General features: G+C 31.8%; 1 protein-coding gene across 8 annotated transcripts in view; it reads left to right on the forward strand.

Moving 5' to 3' along the window:
• Positions 1-22601, forward strand: part of EPHA5 (EPH receptor A5) — a 315603-nt gene that overhangs the window by 137470 nt on the left and 155532 nt on the right. For 5 of the 8 annotated variants that reach the window (XM_016156437.2, XM_016156428.2, XM_016156431.2 and 2 more), the window contains exons 4-5: positions 13044-13199; positions 17211-17546. The exons of 1 other annotated variant lie outside the window; for it this stretch is intronic. In XM_016156437.2, coding sequence (XP_016011923.2) covers positions 13044-13199; positions 17211-17546 — 492 coding nt within the window. The remainder of the gene's footprint in view (positions 1-13043; positions 13200-17210; positions 17547-22601) is intronic. 2 more of the 8 variants (XM_016156433.2, XM_016156432.2) reach the window with 1 other exon arrangement.

Raw genomic sequence — 22601 nt, forward strand, 5'->3', positions numbered from 1 at the left:
TAATGCACTTGTAAATGGAATTGTTTTCTTAATTTTTCTTTCTGAAAGTTCATCATTTGTGTATAAATATGCCACTGACTTCTGAACATTAATTCTGTATCCTTGCATTGTTAATGTTTTAATATTAAATTATAATTAATCTGGGCAGTAATTCTCTGACTGGAATGAAGAATACATTTTTCTTTTGTTATACTTGTTGATTTTTAAGGAGAACCTGTAATAACTAATGCATTTATACTACATATAATGTTATATTCTTTATTTCAAAGTAGTACATATTTAATCTGCACTTTTTCACCATTATCAAAGTATATATAATTTTGTTATATGAGTAATATTGTCTTCTAAGTTAGTGAACTAACATGTAGCACTCAATGGTATCGGGAGAAATGTTCATAACAGAAAATAGTATGTTCTCCTTAGCTGTCAAGACCAAGATTCTGATCCAGACCTTGCATATACTTTCAAAACACATGCTGTGTCGGATATTTTTGTCATTTCCTGAACCTGTTATTGTATTAACTGGAACTTAGTAACTTCATTACTCGTAACTAGACTTATTTTATGACCATACAGACATAAGTTAGATAAACTGGGTTTCACTATCTGATTCTAGAAATAATGGATACTTCAAACCAAATACTCAGACCATAAGCTTTTCTTTCAATTACAGGATAAATCATCCAGCTTAATATTTAAACTAAACACCCCACTGTCAAGGTAAAAAAAAAATCATATTATCATAAATATTGTTCAGAAAAGCACATGGATTGAACCTATGAATAATGAAAAAAAAAAACACTAAAAGCCAATGCAAGATTATTTCATGATATTTTACTAATATTTATTTTTTTCAGAATTAATTAGCTTGTACAGCAAAATTATTCTTGCCTATGATGAGAGAAAATGCTAAGTGGACTACTGGGAGAGCTTTTAATTTAGAAAAGATAATATATGGCTTATTATTAATAAACAAATGATGAAATTGCTGTCATGGTTTTTAGTGAGTTAGCATTCATCCACAGATTTCTCCTTTCATACAATTTTCCATAGTGAATTCCTTCTCAAAAACATGGATATCTGGCTTTCCTCTAAACTTAAAAAATAATTATAAATATTAATTACTTGTGAAGATACAGATTAAGCCAATTAGCCCATGAAAATATGTTGAAAATATTTGCCAGACATAGTGTGAAGTTTTAGTTGCTCTAAAAGAATTAATGTCTATTTTCTCAATATTTTATAACCCAGCCATCTCCTGGATTTTTTTTGCTTTAATGCTTTCACCAGTTGAAGGCATAATAAAAGAAAGTACCAGAAGATTCACCATTTAAAATTAAAAAGTTGATATGGCAAGGAAACATGGCAAAGTGAGAAACATCCTCAGATCTCTTCCCCTGAAACAACAATAAGCTGAATATCTAAAATTCAACAAAAGCACCCAAACTGCACACCAACACGACTGAGCATAGGATCTGTGCATAAGAGCTACCACAGGTCAGAACCCTGGGTGTCGGGCAATGGACTGGGAGAAATAAAGAAGTTGCCTCTCACAGCCACCAGAGCTCCTTGTAGGAGAAGGGGGAGGGGTGAAGGTGCTTCAAATTTCCTGATCAGCCTGCCAGGAGATGACAGAATTTCTAGCAGTTCCATCAGTAGCCGGCAGCAGGGTGCAGTCATCGAGGCAGAAAGCAGAGAAGTGGGACGGGACCACAGAGAAACAACAGTTGATTTTTACCGGCCCCAGTTACAAAACCAAGACTGAGCTGCAGCCCCCAACTACCAGCCCAGAAGGCCTTTCTCCCCATCCCCGCCGAGACTGATCACCAAGAACCCCAGGGAAATCTGAGCAAATGCTACCGAAACTGTTGCTAACACTGACAGGGACTAAAACTGACTAGCAAGTGTGAATAAATATCTACAAGAAAAGAAAAAAGACAGTTAGGCTTTATATAAGGCATGAATCCAAGATACTTGTATATCACTTACTGGAAACCAAAAGAAAAGTGTCTTCTTTGCAGCAGGCTAAAGAGAGACCTTTATATAATAAATCTTTCTGGAAAAACAACAGAATAAACTTCTGTTAATGCCCAGGCAGAGAAATAGTTCATTAAATACCATGAACAACCAAGATGACAAGGCATCTCGGAAAGAAAGAGAAAAATCTCTAGAAAATAAGCTTATAGACATAGAAATATACAACTTAAGTGACAGAGAATTCAGGATGGTACTTCTGAAAAAATTCAATGAGATACAAAACGACTCAAATCAACAATTTCAGAAACTGAAAAAAAACAACTAGATGAGCAGAGCAAGAAGATTAAAACCCTTGAAAGGAACCAACTAGAACTTCTGGAGATGACAAACACACCGCAAGAGGTGAAAAATGAAATAGCAAGCTTGAGAAACAGAGTCGACCAAATGGAGGAAAGAATCAGTAATATCGAAGATAGAAATCTAGAAATATATCAGAAAGAAAAAGAGAGAAACCAAAGAATGAAAAATAACGAAAGAGAAATACAAGAACTAACTGATACCATCAGGAGAGGAAACATAAGAATGAGTATTACCGAAGGCGAGGGCAAGGAGCAGGGATTAGAAAGCATTTTCAAAAAAATAGTTGACGAGAATTTCCCAAATCTAAGAAATGAGCTGGAGCTTGGAATTCAAGAAATCAACAGAACACCCAAATATCTAAACTCCTAAAAGGCTTTCACTGAGACATATTGTAATAAAGTTATCAAAAATCAACAACAAAGACATAATTCTCAGGGCAGCTAGGGAAAAGGAAAACCCATTAGATTATCATTGGACTTCTCAGTGCAAACCTTACAAGCCAGAAAGGAATGGAATCAAATATTTAAACTATTAAATGAAAGGAACTACAAGCCTAGAATATCCAGCTAAGCTCTCCTTTAGATATGAAAGAGAAATTAAGACCTTTCCAGACATACGAAAAATTGAGAGAATTCTCCACTATGAAGCCTGCACTACAGGAAATACTGGAAGGTGTCAGCTGATCTAAAACAAAATAACAAAAAAACATAATTAGGCAAATAGAAGCAGAGGAGTACAACCCTTAGTAAGAACAGGGCATTATAAGTTTAAATAACAAGAAGAGAATTTCTATAACAAGATAGTAATGAACGTTCAGCATACATTGGGACAAATTGGGATTAAAATGACTGAAAAAGGGAGGATGCAAATATCCAAATTTGCAGTGGGGAATGGAGATAAGTCGTGCATAGAAAAAAATGGGTGACTGTATATATATAAGGATGACATGATTCTCTATACCGAAAAACTTAATGACTCTATAAGAATACTACTAGAAACAATAAGCAAATACAGTAAGGTCTCTGGATACAACATCAACGTTCAAAAATCCATAGCGCTCCTATACTCTAATAATGAAGTGTTAGAAAAAGAAGTAGAAAAAATAATTCCTTTTCAATTGCAACAAAAAGAATAAAATACCTAGGAAGAAATTTAATGAAACACGTGAAGGACCTATACAATGAAAACTATAAGACCTTATTAAAAGAAATCAATGAAGATACAAAGAAGTGGAAAGATATATCGTGTTCTTGGATTGGAAGAATCAACATAGTTAAAAGGACCATATTACTAAAACTTTATTCAGATTTAATGCAATCCCTATCAAAATCCCATCTGCATTTTTTAAAGAAATAGAACAAAAAATCATCAGATTTGTATGGAAGCACAAAAGACCCCAAACTGCCAAAGTCATCCTGAGAAAAAAGAATAAGGCTGGACACATCACTCTGCCCAACTTCAAATTATACTACAAAGCGACAGTAATCAAAACAGCATGGTATTGGCAGCAAAACAGACACATGGACCTGTGAAACAGAATTGAGAGTCTAGAAGTAAATATATATATATATATATATATATGCACAAATATTTTTTTTAAAAAAAACCAAAAACATACAATAGAGAAAGGAAAGCCTCTGCAATATGTGCTGGGAAAATTAGAAGGCCACCTGAAAAATAACGAAACTAACTGTTGTCTATCACTACACACCAAAATTAACTCAAAATGGATTAAAGACCTGAATATAAGACCTGAAACAATAAAATGTATAGAAGAAAACATAGGAACTAAACTGAAGGACCTTGGTCTTAAAGAGGATTTTATGAATTTGACCTCAAAGGCAATGGAAGTAAAAGCTAAAATGAATGAATGGAACTATATCAAACTAAAAAGCTTCTGCTCATCAAAAGAAATTGTCAGCAAGATAAAGAGACAACCATCTGAATGGGAAAATATATTTGCAAGCATGCTTCCGATAAAGGCCTAGTATGGAAAATATACAAGGAACTCATATGACTCAATAACAACAAAAAAGCAAACGATCCAATCAAAAAAATGAGAGGACCCGAACAGACACTTCTCCCTAGGGGACATACAAATGGCCAACAAATATATGAATAGATGCTCAACATCGCTAACTATTAGGGAAATGCAAATCAAAACCACAATGAGATACTATTGCACATCTGTTAGAATAACTATAATCAACAGAACAAGTAATAACAAATGTAGAGAGAATGCAGAGTAAAAGGAACTCTCATATATTGCTGGTAGGATTGCAAATTGGTACAGCCACCATGGAAAACAGTATGGAGGTTTATCAAAAAACTAAGGCTTGATCTATCATATGATCCAGCAATCCCTCTACTGGGTATTTACCCCAAAGTCTTGAAAACCCATATTCAAAAAGATATTTTCACATTGATGTTCATAGCAGCATTATTCACAGTGGCCAGGACATGGAAGCAAGTGAAGTGTCCTACGGTAGATGATTGGTTAAAGAAGCTGTGGTACATATATACGATGGAATATTACTCAACCATAAGAAGAGATGAAATACTGCCATTTGTGACAATATAGATGGACCTTGAGATAATCATGCTAAGCAAAATAAGCCAGACTGAAAAAGTTCAGAATCACATGATATCACTTATATGTGTACTATAAACTTAAAAGCAACAAATGAACAGGACAAAGAGAGACTCAGGGACATGGACAATGGACCAGTGGTTACCAGAGGGTAGGAAATGGGGGAGAAGAGAAGAGTTAGGGTAAAGGGGGTCAAATATAGGAGGTGGGGGCATGGTGAAGTGGGTAAAGGGGATCAAATATACGGTAGCTGAAGAAAACTGGATTCTGGGATTTTTAATCATAAAATAGAATATGTAGATGTCAAATTATAATGTACGCCTGACAATTATTTAATTGTATTAACCAATTTTACCCCAATAAACTTAAAAAAAAATAAAATCAAATAATTAAAAAGTCATTTAATTTGATTTAACTTATTTTTTATTTTGCACTTTTCTAAAGTAAAAATTCACTAAGAACTAGATTCATCAAACATTTCATAACTGATGTTCTCTTACTTATGAATAATTTAATTGTGAAAGACTGTTTAAAAGCGCAATTTGTTCATAAGATCAAAATGAAAATATGACAGCTACACATAGTATTTGTTGATGTCAAGATTAACTCTTACTATATAGACATTTTTTGTTTGTCTCTATGAAGTAAGGGTGTTTGAGAGTACCAAAGTGCAATGCTTAATTCAAACATAATTTCATATCAACTTTCCTAATATTTCAACATATTTTTTCATTATTTCAGCAACAGAAATTCTCCTTCCCAACTTCCAAATCTTTATCTAATTAAAATTTTTGATGAAGTGGAAAATTTGTAACCAAATATCAAAAGTGTCATTGAACACACACATATGTTCTCATACATATCCTATATACATGATTATTGCAGTGTACTGATCATATGAATTGATTCACATTTGTTTAGGAGAGCAACACTTTTCATCATCTTAACTATCTATTGAAATTATATAGATATTAAAAATGTCCAGGAAAATTAATTAAGATAAAACTTTAAAATTGTCTATTGCGATTTGTTACTGTAGAGGAACCCCATCAATTAATGTTTCAGGAAAAAACATATATCTGCTTTGAGAGACATTGTGAATTCTATTATTTTAGATAAATATTAATCCTTATATAGATTGTTTAGGTGAGGATTTAATTAGATAAACATAGAATAATAATATTGTGATTTGCAATTGTCCACAGCTTAAGAGCCATGTGTCAGTCCATTTCAAGCAAAAATGAACCTCATGGTTCAGTTGCTATATCTCAAGCATGTCCATGTAGGTTAAGAGTAGAGATTTTCAGTTGTATCATTGCAGAATGTGTTTCCATGACTACTCTGCAAGACTCCTGTAATTTGACTTATAAAACTGAAATTAGTTTAGCTTATTCATTTTCTTTTAGGAAGCCACATCATTTTTCAAGGAGTGATTTTGAAATAAATAACAATTGAATCAACATGCTTTACTTGAGCATGATATTCCAATTTAGATATTTTTCTTTTGTAAATTGGTTATATCTATTTTCTCAGTATATTTAAAATTTTAAGTATATTTTCTAACTTTGCTTTTAGTTATGAAATATATAAGTTTAAATCTTAGGAATAAGGCAGGAAGTGATATTGGTTATAATACATTTTTAATAAATGTAAGGATGTTCTGCTCTTCTGACTACTAGATAATTTCTTATCCTAAACTATGGAAGGGAGGTCATTTTTAAATTGAGTATATTAATATTCAACACTATTAAATGATTAATGAATGCCTAAAGCCTAAATATGTGTCAGACAACATATAAGCAATCACCACACATGACTAAGTTATTTAGTGGCATAATGGCAATGAACACATTTTAATTACATTTGTATATCCAGTGTTTAGTACTGTTCATGACACATAGGTGTGGTTTACTAAATATTTTGAATGAATGGATATGTGAAGAATATAACATGATTGACTTTACTCTTTATAAATATGTACATTTTTTGAGCTTAAGTCAATATTTGGTGAGCTAAGTTTAAAATATATCTATAGAGGAAGATTTAATGTATACATCAGTAATATACTTGTTCTGTGATATTTTTTTCTAATATTAGAATTAGAATTATTGCTTTCAGTAATTTAAACTTATGTTTTAATTAGCTAACAATTTTAAATTCTTAATAAGGATCTTTCTCTTTTTCTGTTTGTCACCATTCAAGAAGTGTTGCCAAATTTTAAAGTTTATAGTTTAAAATCTATTTTAATTGTATCAGTTTTTAAATATAATACCTGTTTTTTATACTGAGCAGATATTTTAAATAAGAGGATAAATATGCTCTCATAGTTGAATTTTGGTATAAATATTATTGGTTATATTTTGAGTTATAATTTTTTATAACATGTTATGTTTTGTTTTTTCTTAATAAACACATCTTTTAAAATGTACTAAACTATCTTTTGGGTACTTCATTTTGAAAAATACATTTAAAAAATAAATTTGACTTAACTACGTCCTCTGATTATTCATGTATGATAGAACTATAGTAAAAATCTTGTTCATAGTGATTTTCTGTCATTTTTAATAAAGCATAAATGGATAAATTTAATAATGTTTTTGAAGATTTATTATACCATGAACTCTATAGACAAGAACAGTCTGCATTTTTTTCATTTCCTTTTTTCATATATGTATATTTAAAATAGTCTATGCAGTTTCATTCTAAAGGAGAGAATTATTTTAAAGTACTAGAACAATATTTTCTACATTACTTTGTTATTTTTTCAATGACCATGCTCTGAGAACATTGGCTTTAAATTGTAAAAATAATTGTAGAAATTAGGATATTTATGTATCCTAAGAGTGATGGGTTTTTAAGGGTAAAATATTTTGAAAACATTAAAAGTAATTCAGTTGACAATTAAAAAATGTGAAAAAAAAAACCCTAAATTGTCGGTGTAATCATTTTTGATAATTTTGAACACTTAAAAAAGTTCCTGATCATATTATGCAGCACCTTTCCATAACTTAACAAATGGAAGCCTCCACTCAGTTGAGTATTGATGACATGTTTTTTCTGGTTAGATTTAAAAACTGAATTTTAATAGATGTCATTAACATCTTTGCATTCAAAGTGATAAATATGAGACCTAGAGTGTTGATACTTTCTGCAAAACTACTGAAGTGCAAGTATAGATGTAGTACACATTGTTTTTTAATTGCCTGGACTAAATATTTAAATAATTCAGGTTAACCAGCTTTCATTAAGTTTCTGTTATGGTCCTGAGTACACGAATGTACTATTTACACCAGTAAATGCTGACGAGTATATACTCAGTACACAGGACTATGCATATGATGAAAATCAAATGAACAGATTCTGTTTTCCAGAATGTTTATATGAGTTGGGAACAAATGAGAATTCATACACAAAAAATTATGGCAAAAATTCTGCTATCTTCCATGAGACACTAGATAAATTATTTAAAGTTCCAAAAGATGTATAAGGAAAAAAATTATGTAATCATGAGGGTCAACACAAGCATCATGGAAAGGTAGCACTTAAAATGAGCCAGGAAACATGGATTAGAATAGAAATTACTAAAAATAGTTTCCCTCCAGAGGATTGGCAAAATAGTCTTATGAAACATGTCAATGTAGTGTGCATTTTTTTCCTACTCCTTGCTCAATTTAAATGGATTTTCATATAATATTTTCCAAATAATATTTAGGTAATGTACAAGTATCATGTGAAACAACTTTGTTCCCAAAGGTTCCTTTATTTTGAATGAAACATATTAAGTTGGAATTTAGAGAAATTTTGTTACTTACTTAAATAATTGTTAGTTAAATCTTGTCATAATTAAAATGTAAAAAGCCAATTTTGCCTCATTTGATTATTACTTATTTACTTCTTGTATCCCCAAATGTATAGTAACTGCAGAGTGTGGAGCACAATTGTTATGTTCTCACCACATTGGAAACATTCCTTGCCACAATGCTTGACAGAAAAGGTACACTCAAAATAATAATATTAAATAAATAATAATAATAATAATAATACCCACAGTGTCCTCCAAATGCATTCGTATTAAGCTACAAGTTTTTGGTTTTTATTTTTCTTCTGACTTACGCTTCCTAGCTTTTTGATCTGGAATGCTTTTCTTGCAGTACTCAAAAACAGAGGAGTTCCTTAAGTGTAGAAAATTACAAGTAGGTTAGTGTGGATGGAGACACTGAGTGTTGCAGGGGACCACATTTGAAGGGTTTCTTAAATATTGTGTTGAAACTTATGGCTATTCTAACATTTTGTAGTAAAATTAACCAGAATTTCACTAAAAGGGGATTTGATCAAAGTCTACTGAGGAATAATTATGGCAACAAGATTACTGCAATCTTAACAAAAGCATTTTTAGTTGAGGAGTTTCAGTGTAGTGGAATATGTCAGTGTGTAATTTAAAATGAAGAACTAGATATGCATGTGTGGAAAAAAAAATTTGAAGTGGAACAAAACTATTTGGTAGCTACAGGAAGAATTGGGATTGAGAAATGGGATTGATATAATTGTGTTGTCATTTTTATCTATTTTGTTTTGTTTTTTATTCCAAAGTTCTAAAACATCATATTGGACTTATGTGAATAACTAGGTTGAGGGGAGACAGATTGAAAGAGCAAGACAGAGAGAGAGAGAATATGCATATTAAAGGATAGTAGACACTTGAAAAATTGCTGAGAGAAGAGATGGGCTTCCTAATTCAAATAAAGATATTTAAGATAGAGTAGGTAGGTACAAATGTATATAGGTTTGAAGATTTGGTGGTAGGAATATAAGAAAGTTTCTCTGATGACTTATGTTCTCTCAGCACACAAACAAATGTACCAGCTAGGAGCCACAAAGGAACAGAGCTTATAAGGAGTTAGAAAGAAGAGGAGAAGCTATGTAATCATGTTGATGCTGGAAACTGAAATTAACTAAGGAAATAATACTAAGATTGTCTAGTAGCATTATATATTCTTTTTGGATTTGGGTCCATGATTTGAAAGCAATGAATAATTATGGTTTTGTAGTATTTTTGGACAACATTGAACCCCATAGTTTTCCTCTCTGTACCTCTATTTGGATTTATTCACCTATCTCAAATTAAATAATGTTTTAAATGCAATCATTATCATCCCCAAACACATTTTATTTTTAGTGTTTGCTATCTGAGAAAATGGCACCAGTATTTCCTGTGCAATTTAAGACAAACACCTTATAGTCATTCTTAAGATTTGCCACGTACTCATCTGACCCATTAAATATGTCATGAAATCTTGTCGATTTCAAATTATACTTATGTCCTAAATTTACCTACATACAACAGTCTCTTTCTGGACCAGTGCAACAGAAACAAAAGGGCTAATTGCCTCCATCCATGCTCTTCTCCAATCTGTTACCATACTGCTGTGAAATAATCTCCTTAACACTACTTTGATCTGATTATTTCCCTGCTTATAACTTCATAATCATCTCTCTTTGTTCATGAATTAAAATTCTCTTTATTCATAAATTAAAATTAAATTAGAAATTTAAACACTTTAATTCATAAATTAAGATGTTTGTGATCTGGTGTCCTCTTTCCTGTCTGACTTTATCTATACCACTCTATTTTATTTATTACCTCCTGATCAATTCTTTAGTTTCTTCCATCTCCTTTTTGCCCTTCACCTCTTTTGGACCTTTAAAATGATTATTCCCTCTAAGACACTATTCAAATCGGATAATATTCCTAATTCTCTATATCTCAAGAGAGATTCAGCTTCCTTAGGAAAATCTTCTTTAACCTTCTGTTGTGGTGTGATCAAATCCAAGACCCACGGAACCAATCGAGATGAATCGTGAGCCTTTATCAGCCCGGTGACTGACTCTCTACCACGCAGGGTTAGAAGAGATCAGCCTCAAGATCCCAGAAGAGGCAGTTTATATAGCCACCAGCACATCCCTGAGCAGATCACCACACCCTGGTTAACAGTTGGCCGTTAGCATATCCTTGATCAGATTACTCTGGTTAACAGCATCTCCTTGATCAGATTACCACACCCTGGTTAACAGAATCCTTGATCAGATTACCACACCCTGGTTAACAGAATCAGAAGTAAATATTTAATACTGGCTTACTGGAAAATTGTCTACCCATAACACTTCCAGTCTAAAGTGTTGATGCTCACTCCCATAGCTCTTTTTTCTTAAGTAGATGCTCATATTCATAATTGTTAATGAAATACCTTTAAGACTCATAAAGGCAGTGCCATGTTTATCTTGTTTACCTCTGTAACCCAGTACCAAGCAAAATTCCATACTCACAACACTTGCTGAAAGCATTTTGTTGAACTATTGAACAGAAAGATGCATTTATCAACTTTTTACTTATAGTTATATTATTTCCTATATCTGAAGTTCCCATGGAGGGTTGAACAGCAGTTTTAAATGTGATATCATATTAAAATATTAAGTTAAAAGGCACTCATAAAAAAGACTTTTGTTTCATGAAGGATAAATTAATTTCAAATATGCAGAGTGTGTGCATTGGTACTTCATGTCTTTGAAAGCAAATAGTGTTTAAAGTGGGAATAAAAGGATAATAGAAGAAAATTGGATAACTTAGCTAAGAATGGTACTGGCTGCTCCAGCAATCCTATTATAAGAAAAATTGTATTTTAAACCTTTGCCTAATCATTTAACTACAAGAATGTTCCTAATACTATAAAAAAGCTCTTTTTATCTTTCAAAAACCTTCACCGTCTTTCTGAATTTATCAGAGCATTAAGGCTTTGCTATCGCTATAATTAGATCCACTAAAAAAAAGTACCTTCTCAGTTTCGTCAATTCCTGATTATTCATGGTGATGGCAGAAAGACTTAGCATGAATTATTACTAAAACTCCAGATCATTTACGGCACATGAAATTTAGCCCCAATTCATTACATCTGTCAAATTATTTTATTGAAGTACAAGTTTACTTTTGAGCTTTAGCAAATGTTCATTGATTCATGAATAGATGTTCTTAAGTATATACACACATATATGTATATTCACATTTAGTGATTTTTAAAAATAGAAAAATGTAAGTGTTTGATTAGCTTTATGTAAACTAATCCATAAGAAGTAATCAAACCATAAGTTTGGTGTCTGTCAATCTTCCATTGGTCCATACTGAGCAGTCAGAATATTGAGGTTTAACTATTAGCAATGGAGGAGAAAGAAAAGTACAAAAGTCCAGAGATTACACAGAATAAAATGGTTTACTTCATTAGCACTTATTTACCTGACCATCGACTTAGAAATGTTAACAAAAATTTCAAAGAACATTTTCTTTATGTGATTTTTAATACTTTAGTTATATTCTTCATTCCATGTCATTCATTCATTCATGCATTACATAACAAATTATGAACACTGTGATAAGTATTGTTAATGAAAAATTAAATGAGACGCATTTTCCACTCTTACAGATCTTTAGAATTTGTATAAGTATGCCCGATATTAGAGTAAACATGTTTAATCAATGAATAGCTCTAAAATGGAGTAATATCTAAAGTAAATGTCTAAAATCCCACTCCTCCTGAAATTACAATATAATGTAAATGATATACTAGTTCATTCATGCATTCTCCACAATATAACACCATTTATAAAGCCTTTAGCACATACTAATTAATTAAATAATTAATTTAATAACAAAATTTCAAGCGCCTCTCTGCCCCATACCATTCTATGAGCATAGTGGAAAATGTACTTTTCTTCAACATATGATATATTAATGTAGGGAATGAAAATTATATTCAAAGCATTGTTTCAGTTTTAAATACAAATAAGTATTTACTTTTTGCAATATATTTTATAAGCTCCTGTTACATAAAAATCATTAAAAATAGATAACATTTCAAACATGTTTAAATACTTAAAATAAATATTTGATTATCTGAATGAATAGCCTGGTATTTATGATTCAGAAGCTTATGAAAAAATTTGAAACTAACGCAAAGATTGTGTTAAATGTACTTTGTGTATACTAGTCAAAATAATGACATTAATTCACAAAACAAACACTGCATCTGTTCCAGGGAAAAGCTTAGTTTCTTATTTCTTTTGACAGTGTGCAGACCTGGGTTCTTCAAAGCCTCACCTCACAGCCAGAGCTGCAGCAAATGTCCACCTCACAGTTATACCCATGAGGAAGCTTCAACCTCTTGTGTCTGTGAAAAGGATTATTTCAGGAGGGAGTCTGATCCACCCACAATGGCATGCACAAGTAAGGAAACCCATGGATATTTGGTGATGCTTTCACCAGTTTGAAAAGAGCATGGTAGAGCCTGTTCCATTCTATTACCATTTCCCCTAAGACAGGCATAATTTTTAATCTTCCAATATAGTTTTTCACCACATTCCAATCTTCTTGGGTAAGCATTGAAACATTTGAGGCTCTTTTATCATTTATTCTGAGAAGTATCCATTTTTCCTAATTTCAAATTCAACATCTGAGTCACAGACATAAAACTTTTCCTTTTATTGTGTGTTCTTTTAGTGTTCATGGTAGTGAAACATGATTTTGATCAATCCATTTCCCTATTCATCATGATCAATTTTCTTCTTCTACATCAGCTTTCTGATCACATAAACATGCAGTCAATGGCACTTTTGCCTTTTGCCTTCTTGTTCAAACTTGCCCCACTAAATTGCAAGGACCAATGAGAAGGTCATTTGTAAAAGAAGACAGTAAACTCTACAAGAACACAGAGAACGAGGGATTGGTAAATTAGATGTAAGAGTCAAATATAAAACCAGTATTTTAGCTAAAATTTTCAAGCAGTTGTCATGTTTCTTTTGAGTGAGTGTTCTTATCTATTATTAATTACATGATCAGGTAATCATATAATTAGAGTGGTGAATATTAACACCTAATTCCAAAAACTGCACTGGATGCATCCACATTCATTAATGGTTTTGGTGGTTTTGTTTTTCCAGCATTCCACATATTTCTGGGGAGGAAACAGATTTATGTATTTGTTTGATGACAATACTCTCATAGTTTTTCTACATTCACAGTCTTTATAGCAAATCAAACAAAAACAGAAAATGAAAACGAAGAAAAAGCAGATTTCCTCTCTTCATAACATTAAATTTTCCTGACATGCCTTGTTTTACTATTTTAGATCCCATTGTATTGTAGTTACTCTCAAAATGATAACAAAGGTCTTTGAAATTTAGTATTCACTAGTATTAAACATAAAGATATACGATTCCTTTAATCAAATAATCACAAACTGAAATTTTATCTGAATTTCAGTGTCTGAATTTTATAGTGTTGGTGAAACATTTCATAATTCTCAAATAATTAGTATTAATTTCCTTTACATTGCTAAAGATCATTTTTTATCACATGACTGATGATTTTATAGGTTAAGTAATTACTAATTATAAATAATTTCTCTTCAAATGAGTAAATTACATTATATACAATTTGGGGAGGATAAATTAGAATAGAGGCAGTATAAAGTATGATTTAATGTGATGCATTTTGATTGCAATAGAGATTATTTTGATTATTCAGAGCAAAAGAATGCCCAAATTAGTTGTGGGAAATGTGGCTAGACAATAGAGTGGAAAATTAGGGAAAGAAAACCATGTCTTGAATTAGCTTTTGAATTTCATTAATTTTCTAATTATTATTTTACTTAAGTGGTTCAGACATGATATTTCTCTTAGTGTAAGTGTGAGTCTCACTTTCTGTAAGTTTGTTCGGTCTGGGAATGGGGAGGGCCTGTGCTTTGGTGGCAAAGTCTGCTTAGCATTCTTTTAGGACCTGAGGCTCCATATTTTCTCTGTCTCCAGATATGTGTATTTCTAATTATTAAAAAGGCTTCAGAGATTTCCCATACAGCTCCTGCCCCCACCCATGCATAGCCTTCCTCGAAATAACACTAATTTGTATCCATTTCTCAAAAAGACTTTTGGGACTCATGTAGAAGATCTTTCTAATATATAATCTGTGAGTGTGTGAGTTCTGTTTTTAGTTGCATTGATACTACCACAAATACTACATGTGATACCTTGAATGGATGGCTTGATTGATGTTCAGATGAAAGTCTAGATTTTTTTGCTTTCCCTTTAGCTCTTCCCTTTAACTCTTTGGAATTAAATTTATGGTTCCAACTACTTTTAATTAACCTACAGGGAAAAAAAATAAAACAAACAAAAATTTTAACGAAATTTCTTAAATCGAGAGTCCTTTTCACAAATCTACTTCGGTTCATACATCACATCTATTAGTGGGCAGTGGAATTACACTACATTATTTTTGGGTGCAAGTCAGTCTGAGCCCCTGCTTCTACTGTAGGCTTCCCTTGAATTTGAGTTTCATTTTGACATAAAAAGGCATATGTGCCCTGACCTAAATATTGTGGGGCTGCTAGTAACAAAGTTAGAAGAAAAGCAACAGTCAGACTTTGCTGCATTTTTACGGATTTAGAGGAAAGATGTCATATGCTGGTATAGTTCAGTCCACAGGGAAAAAAAAAACCCAGAAGTCTGATATCTTTCAGAAGTAGACATATTTCAGGTTAATTTTACCTTTTGCTCAGAAGTAAACCTGTAACATTTTTATCTCAAATTATACTTTCTCCATAACTTTCCTCTATTAAATAAGCTAAAAGTTATAGTAAAAAATAATACTTATCATTCCATCTCAAAGTTGTTTCAACTTAAAAGTGACTGTTCTATATCAAAGTGTGTGAGGTTGTATGCATGGAAAAATTCACATGGTTCAACCATAAATATTGCCAAAATGGGAATTGTTTTGTCAAAAATGGCAACTTTTAGGTTATGAGGTCCTTTGATTTAAATGACATTTTGTAAATACTATCACTTTTAAATTTAGTCTTCTATAATCATGGATTAATAAATTTTAAGTAGAAATTAATATGAATCTAATTTTAGAACAGACAATGCATATAAAAATAGCTAAGTTATGTCATCTTAAATCTGCTTAATTTATGCTTATGAACCATTCAGCTAACATCATAGTCTTATTTCCCATCAGGAAATTTTTACTAAGTATGTCTGAAACACATATAAATTTATTTTTTCTTTGAGAACATCTGATCACATAACATTAACAACTGACAAATTTTAACTATAAGTATCTGAAAATGAACTATACAGTTAGATATTATGCAATTAGTTTTTAAAAAATATTTTATTTTTTTAGACCAATTTTAGCTTTACAGCAAAATTTAGAAAAAGGCTTCAGAGATTTCCCATACAGCTCCTGCCCCCACCCATGCATAGCCTTCCTCATTATCAACATCCCCCACCAGAGTGGTATATTTATCACAATTGATATGTAATCAATTTCAATTCTCTTTAGTGTGCTAATTATTAAGTTTTAGAAATAGTTGAAGCAATATACAAATGAATATTATTAATTATTTATATATAAATTTGTTCTGTTTATCCTTCAGGATCTAAATACTTTTATTCTTATTGTAGTGTTTTTGAGAATTATTTTTTAAATAAATTTAAATTTTTTTTATTAAGTAAAAGCTGTAATCTACAGAGAACCACCATATTAAAGCAATCTCAAAGTAAAAGAAACTTTATTACAGATCGTAGTGTTGACCAACTACTTAAATACTAGTGTTTTCTTGACTTATGAAGGAAGGTTTCAAATTGTTGGTGATGTATGAGTAGATATAAAACATATTTTGAGATAATCTAAGGCTATTTTTTTACTTGGAGCAGAAGTTGTAGTCAAGAGCCATGGTGAAAAATCCCGCTTTTACCTGTGCTCATTGCTTAATAATCCTTCGTGTTTACTTCCTAGGTTTCAGGGACAACTATCAATTAGGAAATAATTAGTTGAATCCCCAAGGAGGATTTTTCTTTTCGTTTGCCAAAGGACTTGCCACTATTTAAATATATAATTTTATCTAACATTACTTTTTTGTATATACAGTTTTACTCCATAATTATTTACATATACCTTAAGCAAAGTATCTGCTTTATTGAACTAGTGTTATAACAATTCTGAGATGAGTCATTTCTGTAGGGCATAAATTCCACTATTGTCTCTAGACCTATAACAAAATTTTTCAAAGACTATTACAAAGGAGGACTTTGATTTTCTCCTTACTTAAAAAAATTGGTTGCAAACCTTTTTTTTTTTTTTTTTTCTCCTTCAGACCAGGGATTTGTATAGTAAACGATGCCTAATTTTATCTTCTTAAAATATGTTTTTCTCAACATATTTTTTTTTGCAAACCAGGACCCCCCTCAGCTCCTCGGAATGCCATCTCAAATGTTAATGAAACTAGTGTCTTTCTGGAATGGATTCCTCCTGCTGACACTGGTGGAAGGAAAGATGTGTCATATTATATTGCATGCAAGAAGTGCAACTCCCATGCAGGTGTGTGTGATGAGTGTGGAGGTCATGTCAGGTACCTCCCCCAGCAAATCGGCCTGAAAAACACCTCTGTCATGATGGTGGATCTCCTCGCTCACACAAACTATACCTTTGAGATTGAGGCAGTGAATGGAGTGTCCGACTTGAGCCCAGGAGCCCGGCAGTATGTGTCTGTAAATGTAACCACAAATCAAGCAGGTAAGTGTGATGTCCAGCCAAATTATGTACTTTAGGCTGAGCTCTGTCAGTTATCTTCTGCAGCTAAGGGCCAAGTTGCCTGAGATCTGTGAGAGAGCTTCTCACAAACCATAGTGTTAGGACTTGAAGTAGAATACATCTCAAAAAGCTTTTTTTTTTTTTTTTTTTTTTTTTAGTTTTAAACAAATTAAGACTAAGGCCTTCTTAGCAAACACATTCATGGACAGGAAAAATAGATGTTTTAATTGAATTTTTTCATTAAAAATACATTTTTGGCTCAGATCCGTGTGTAGCAAAAATTGTTATCTCATGATTTCCTGCAGTGCAATTATTACCATTCAAAACTACATGTTTTGGTGTTTTATTTACTTTAAGCTTTCTAATTTATTAATTTAGCATGTAATCAGGCAAGTTTTATTTGATGGTTCATTAATTGGTTTGTTTTGCACCACAGCTGAATTTTCTTTGCAGATGAAAGAAGTATACTTTTTTTATTTATATTATAAGAAGAATGCATGAAATAAATTTTTCCTTGACAAATCCATTTGTCAAAATTAGAACCATGTACAGCCACATGAAAACACATTTAACTTCCATAAGAAAATCTTGAAATTATTAGAGAGTAAATTATTAGGGAGTAGGGAATATTCTACTTGAGCTATTTATTTCCCCATATTTCTCCCTCAAATATTCACTTTTATATACAAATTAATGCCAAAGACTTCTTTTCTGGTAAAATAGAAACCAAAGATAAACTATGACTAAATTAATAATTCAACCTATTATGTGGCAATAATTATTCAAAGCTTGTAAGCAGTTTATAACCTGTTTTTATCAACAACAGGTATCTGGGGTGAGAAGAGCATTAAAAGCCAACACATTGTTAACTTCCCTCTATTCTTTGGCTACACCTCTCAGTCCAAGGGAGTAAACGCGTCACCTCATTAGTGCCTAAGGTGGAATTTGGTCGGTATGGACATCATTATCAGCAGTACTCAGTGAAACAAGATATATTTGACTGAATTCAATTGGACTTAGACATAGAATATTAGTATAAGTTTATAGGTTATGGAATGACTGGATTGAGAAGAGAATGCTGTTGCTAATCAAGTCTTGGCCAAAATAATGTGAACTGCTGGATATATCAGGTAAATCAGGTGGTTGTAACTTAAGAGTAACAAACTGCATGCAGTTGAGTTCATAGTTGGTTCTGGTTGATAAAACTCAGGGAAACATTCAAGAGTATCCCAGATGATATGAAGATATTTGAGTAACTCACTAAGAATCATTATGAACATTCTAGATGTTTTATCCATCTTGAATACCTGTTCATGGAATTTTTTTTTTTTAATTCTATGAGAGAAAACATTGCACATATATATGCTATATTTCTCAGTGGATTCTTTATATATTTTTTCCACTTATTCTCTAACTTGAGGTAGAACAACATAAAAAGAGCTAAAGAGATGGACAGAAATAGTGAAAATTAAGTTTTCCTTCAGTATAGACTCAGCTGCTGGCAATACTAGTATATGTTGATTTTCCATCACAGTGTCTAAATGTCACAAGTGTTCAGTAAATGTGAACTGTCTTCCACATCAGAAAATTCCTGGCTCTAAACATGTGATTTCAGGCTTTTGCACAACATCTTTTAACCTTATTTGACTCTACTGTGACTCCTCCATTAACATATTGAAGGCATATTGAACAATCACTAAGAGTTGTAGTCCTTTGGGAGAACATTCTCTAGCTTGCATAACCTTAACTTCTTTGAAAGATACAAAAAACATTTTTCTGATAAACTACATGTAAAAAATGGCTGTTTATTTTTAAAATGATGTTCTTAATAAATATTCATTCTAGTTGTTTTTTGACCTGCTGGCCTATTCAAACTGCAAAATGTGATTTTTGAACTATATATACCTTAAATACCAATAAAGAATAATTTTAATCCAGCTGTTCAAGGCATGGTTATCATGTAAAACAAATATTTGTATTTAGAACAGATTTTTGTTGACTTCTGTTGTTTTCTGAGTTCTCAGGGTGCACAAATTGTAAAATTTTGCAAACCTACAAAAACAAAACAATCAAAATAAGAAGATTCTTCTCAGTATCCAACATTCCAGACCCACTAAGTCACAGTTTCCACAAAAAATGTTAATCTCAAATACTTTCCAAAAAGTCTTAGATTTAATGTTAATATTACTGGACATCTATAAAAGACCAACATTATAAAAAGCATTCTGTAGTAGTTTTTAATGCCCGAATTTTTTTTTTATTGTTAAAAATTATTGCAGTGACATTGATCAACAAAATCCAATGTTTCAAATGTATATGTCAACAGTATGTCATATATATATTGCATTATGTGTTTAACACCCAGTTAGATTTCCTTCTGTCACCAGATATTTGACCCCTTTTACCCCATCTATCTCCCTCCTTCTCACCTTCCCTCTGGTAACCACTAGTCAACGTCCATGTCCATGAATCTCTGTTTGTCATATTTGTTGCTTTTAGATTTATACCCCACATATGAGTAATATCATGTGGTTTTCAAATTTTTCTGTCTGACTTATTTCACTTAGTGTGATTACCTCAAGATCATTGACGTTGCAAATGGCAGTATTTTGTCTATTCTCATAGCCGAGTAAGATTTCATTATATGTCCCACATCTTCTTTATCCAGTCATCTATTGTAGGACACTTTGGTTGCTTCCATGTCCTGGCCACTGAGAACAATGCTGTTCTGATACCAGAATGCATGTATCATTTTGGATAATTGTTTTCAGATTCTTTGGGTAAATATCCAGGAAAAGGAATGCTGGATCATAAGGTAGTTCAATTCTTAGATTTTTGAGGAAATTTCATATTGTTTTACATAGTAGTTGTACTAATTTATATTCCCACTAACAGTGTATAGGGTTCCTTTTTCCCTACATCCTCTCCAACACTTGTTATTACTTTTGGTGTTGACAGTAGCCATTATAACAGGTGTGAAATGTTAACACATTGTGATTTTGATTTGTATTTCTCTAATAACTAGTGAAGTTCAGAATCATTTCATTGGTCTGTTTGCCATTTGTATGTCTTCTTGGGAAAAGTGTCTGTTTAGGTCTTCTACCCATTTTTTAATCGGATTGTTTGTTTTTTTTGTTGTTACTGAGTTGTATGAGTTCTTTTTATATTTTGGATATTAGGTCTTTTTTGGAGGGGGTTGCTCGCAAATATATTCTCCTATTCAAATGGCTATTTCTTTGCCTTATTGATGGCTTCTTTTGCTATACAGAAGCTTTTTAGTTTTCTGTAGTCCCCTTCATTTATTTTTGTTTTTACTTCCCTTGACTATGAAGTCAAATTCATAAAATCCTTTTTAAGTCCAAGGTCCATGAGTTTATTATTTATGTTTTCTTCTATGCAATTTATTTTTTTAGGTTTTATAGTCAAGTCCTTAACCTATTTTAAGTTAATTTTGGTGTGTGGTGCTAGACAAGTCTAGTTTCATTCTTCTTCAGGTGACTTTCCAGTTTTCCCAGCACCATTTATTGAAGAGGCTTCCTTTCTTAATGGTATGTTTTTGGCTCCTTTGTTGAAAGTTATTTGTCCATATAAACATGAATTTACTTCTGAACTCTTGATTCTGTTCTGCTGGTCTGTGTATCTGGATTTTTGCCAAAATCATGCCGTTTTGATTATTGTCACTTTGTAGTGTAATTTGAAGCTGGGCAGAGTGATGCCTCCAGCTTTGTTCTTTTTTCTCTGGATGGCTTTGGTCATTCAGAGTCTTCTGTGCTTCCATACAAATCTGATGATTTCTTGTTCTATTTCTTCAAAAAATGCTGATGAGATTTTGGATGGGAATTGTATTCAATCTATATAATACTTTAGGTAATAAGGTCATTTTAACTATATTGATTCTTCCAATCTAAGAATATGAAATATTTTTCCACTTCTTTGTGTCTTCTTCAATTTCTTTTAATAGAGTCTTATAGTTTTCATTGTGCAGGTCCTTCATGTGTTTCGTTAGGTATATTCTTAGGTATTTTATTGTTTTAATTTTAATTACAAAAGGGATAATTTTCCCATTTCTTTTTCTGACAATTCATTCTTAGAGTGTAGGAGAGCTATGGATTTTTGAACATTGATTTTGTATCCAGAAACTTTACCATATTTGTTTATTATTTCTAGTGGTGTTTTAGTGGAGTTTTGAGGCTTTTTCTCCATAAAGAATCATGTCATCCGCAAATAGTGACAGTTTGACTTCTTAATTTCCTATTTGGATGCCTTTTATTTTTGTCTCTCGTCTGATTGTACTCACTAGGACTTCCAATATCATATTGAATAATAGTGGTGATACTCGATAGCCTTGTCTTGTTCCTGATCTTCAAATAAAAGTTTTTAGTTTTTCACTGCTAAGTATATTAGCTAAGGGTTTGTTGTATATGACCTTTATTATATTGAGGTATTTTCCTTCTATACCTGTTTTATTAAGTGTTTTAATCATAAATGGATGCAGTATTCTATCAAAGTCTTTTTCTGTATGTATTGATATGATCATATGATTCTTATTGTATATTTTGTTTATTTGATGTATCACATTAATCGATTTGCATATGTTAAATCATCCATGTGCCGCTGGGATGAAGTCTAATATATTGTTGGATTTGATTTGCTAATATCTTATTCAAGATTTTTGCATCTATGTTCATGAGAGATAGTGGTCTGTAGTTTTCTTTTTTTGTTATCTTTACCAGGCTTTGGTATCAGGGTAATGTTGACCTCATAGAATGTGATGGGCAGTGCTGCCTCCACTTTGAATTTTTAGAAGAGTTTGAGAAGAAGAGGTATTAAATCTTTGAATATTTGATAGAATTCACTAGTGAAGCCATTTGGTCTTGGACTTTTACTTTTGGGTACGTTTTTAATGATTGTTTCAATTTTCATACTGCTGACCGGTCTATTTGGATTTTCCAGTTCTTTGTGATTCAGCCTGGTAAAGTTGTATGAACTTGTTCATTTCTTCTAGGTTATTAAATTTGGTTTATATAGTTTTTCATA

The sequence above is a fragment of the Rousettus aegyptiacus genome, unplaced genomic scaffold, assembly GCF_014176215.1.
Source record: "Rousettus aegyptiacus isolate mRouAeg1 unplaced genomic scaffold, mRouAeg1.p scaffold_m13_p_10, whole genome shotgun sequence".
Classification (NCBI taxonomy): domain Eukaryota; kingdom Metazoa; phylum Chordata; class Mammalia; order Chiroptera; family Pteropodidae; genus Rousettus; species Rousettus aegyptiacus.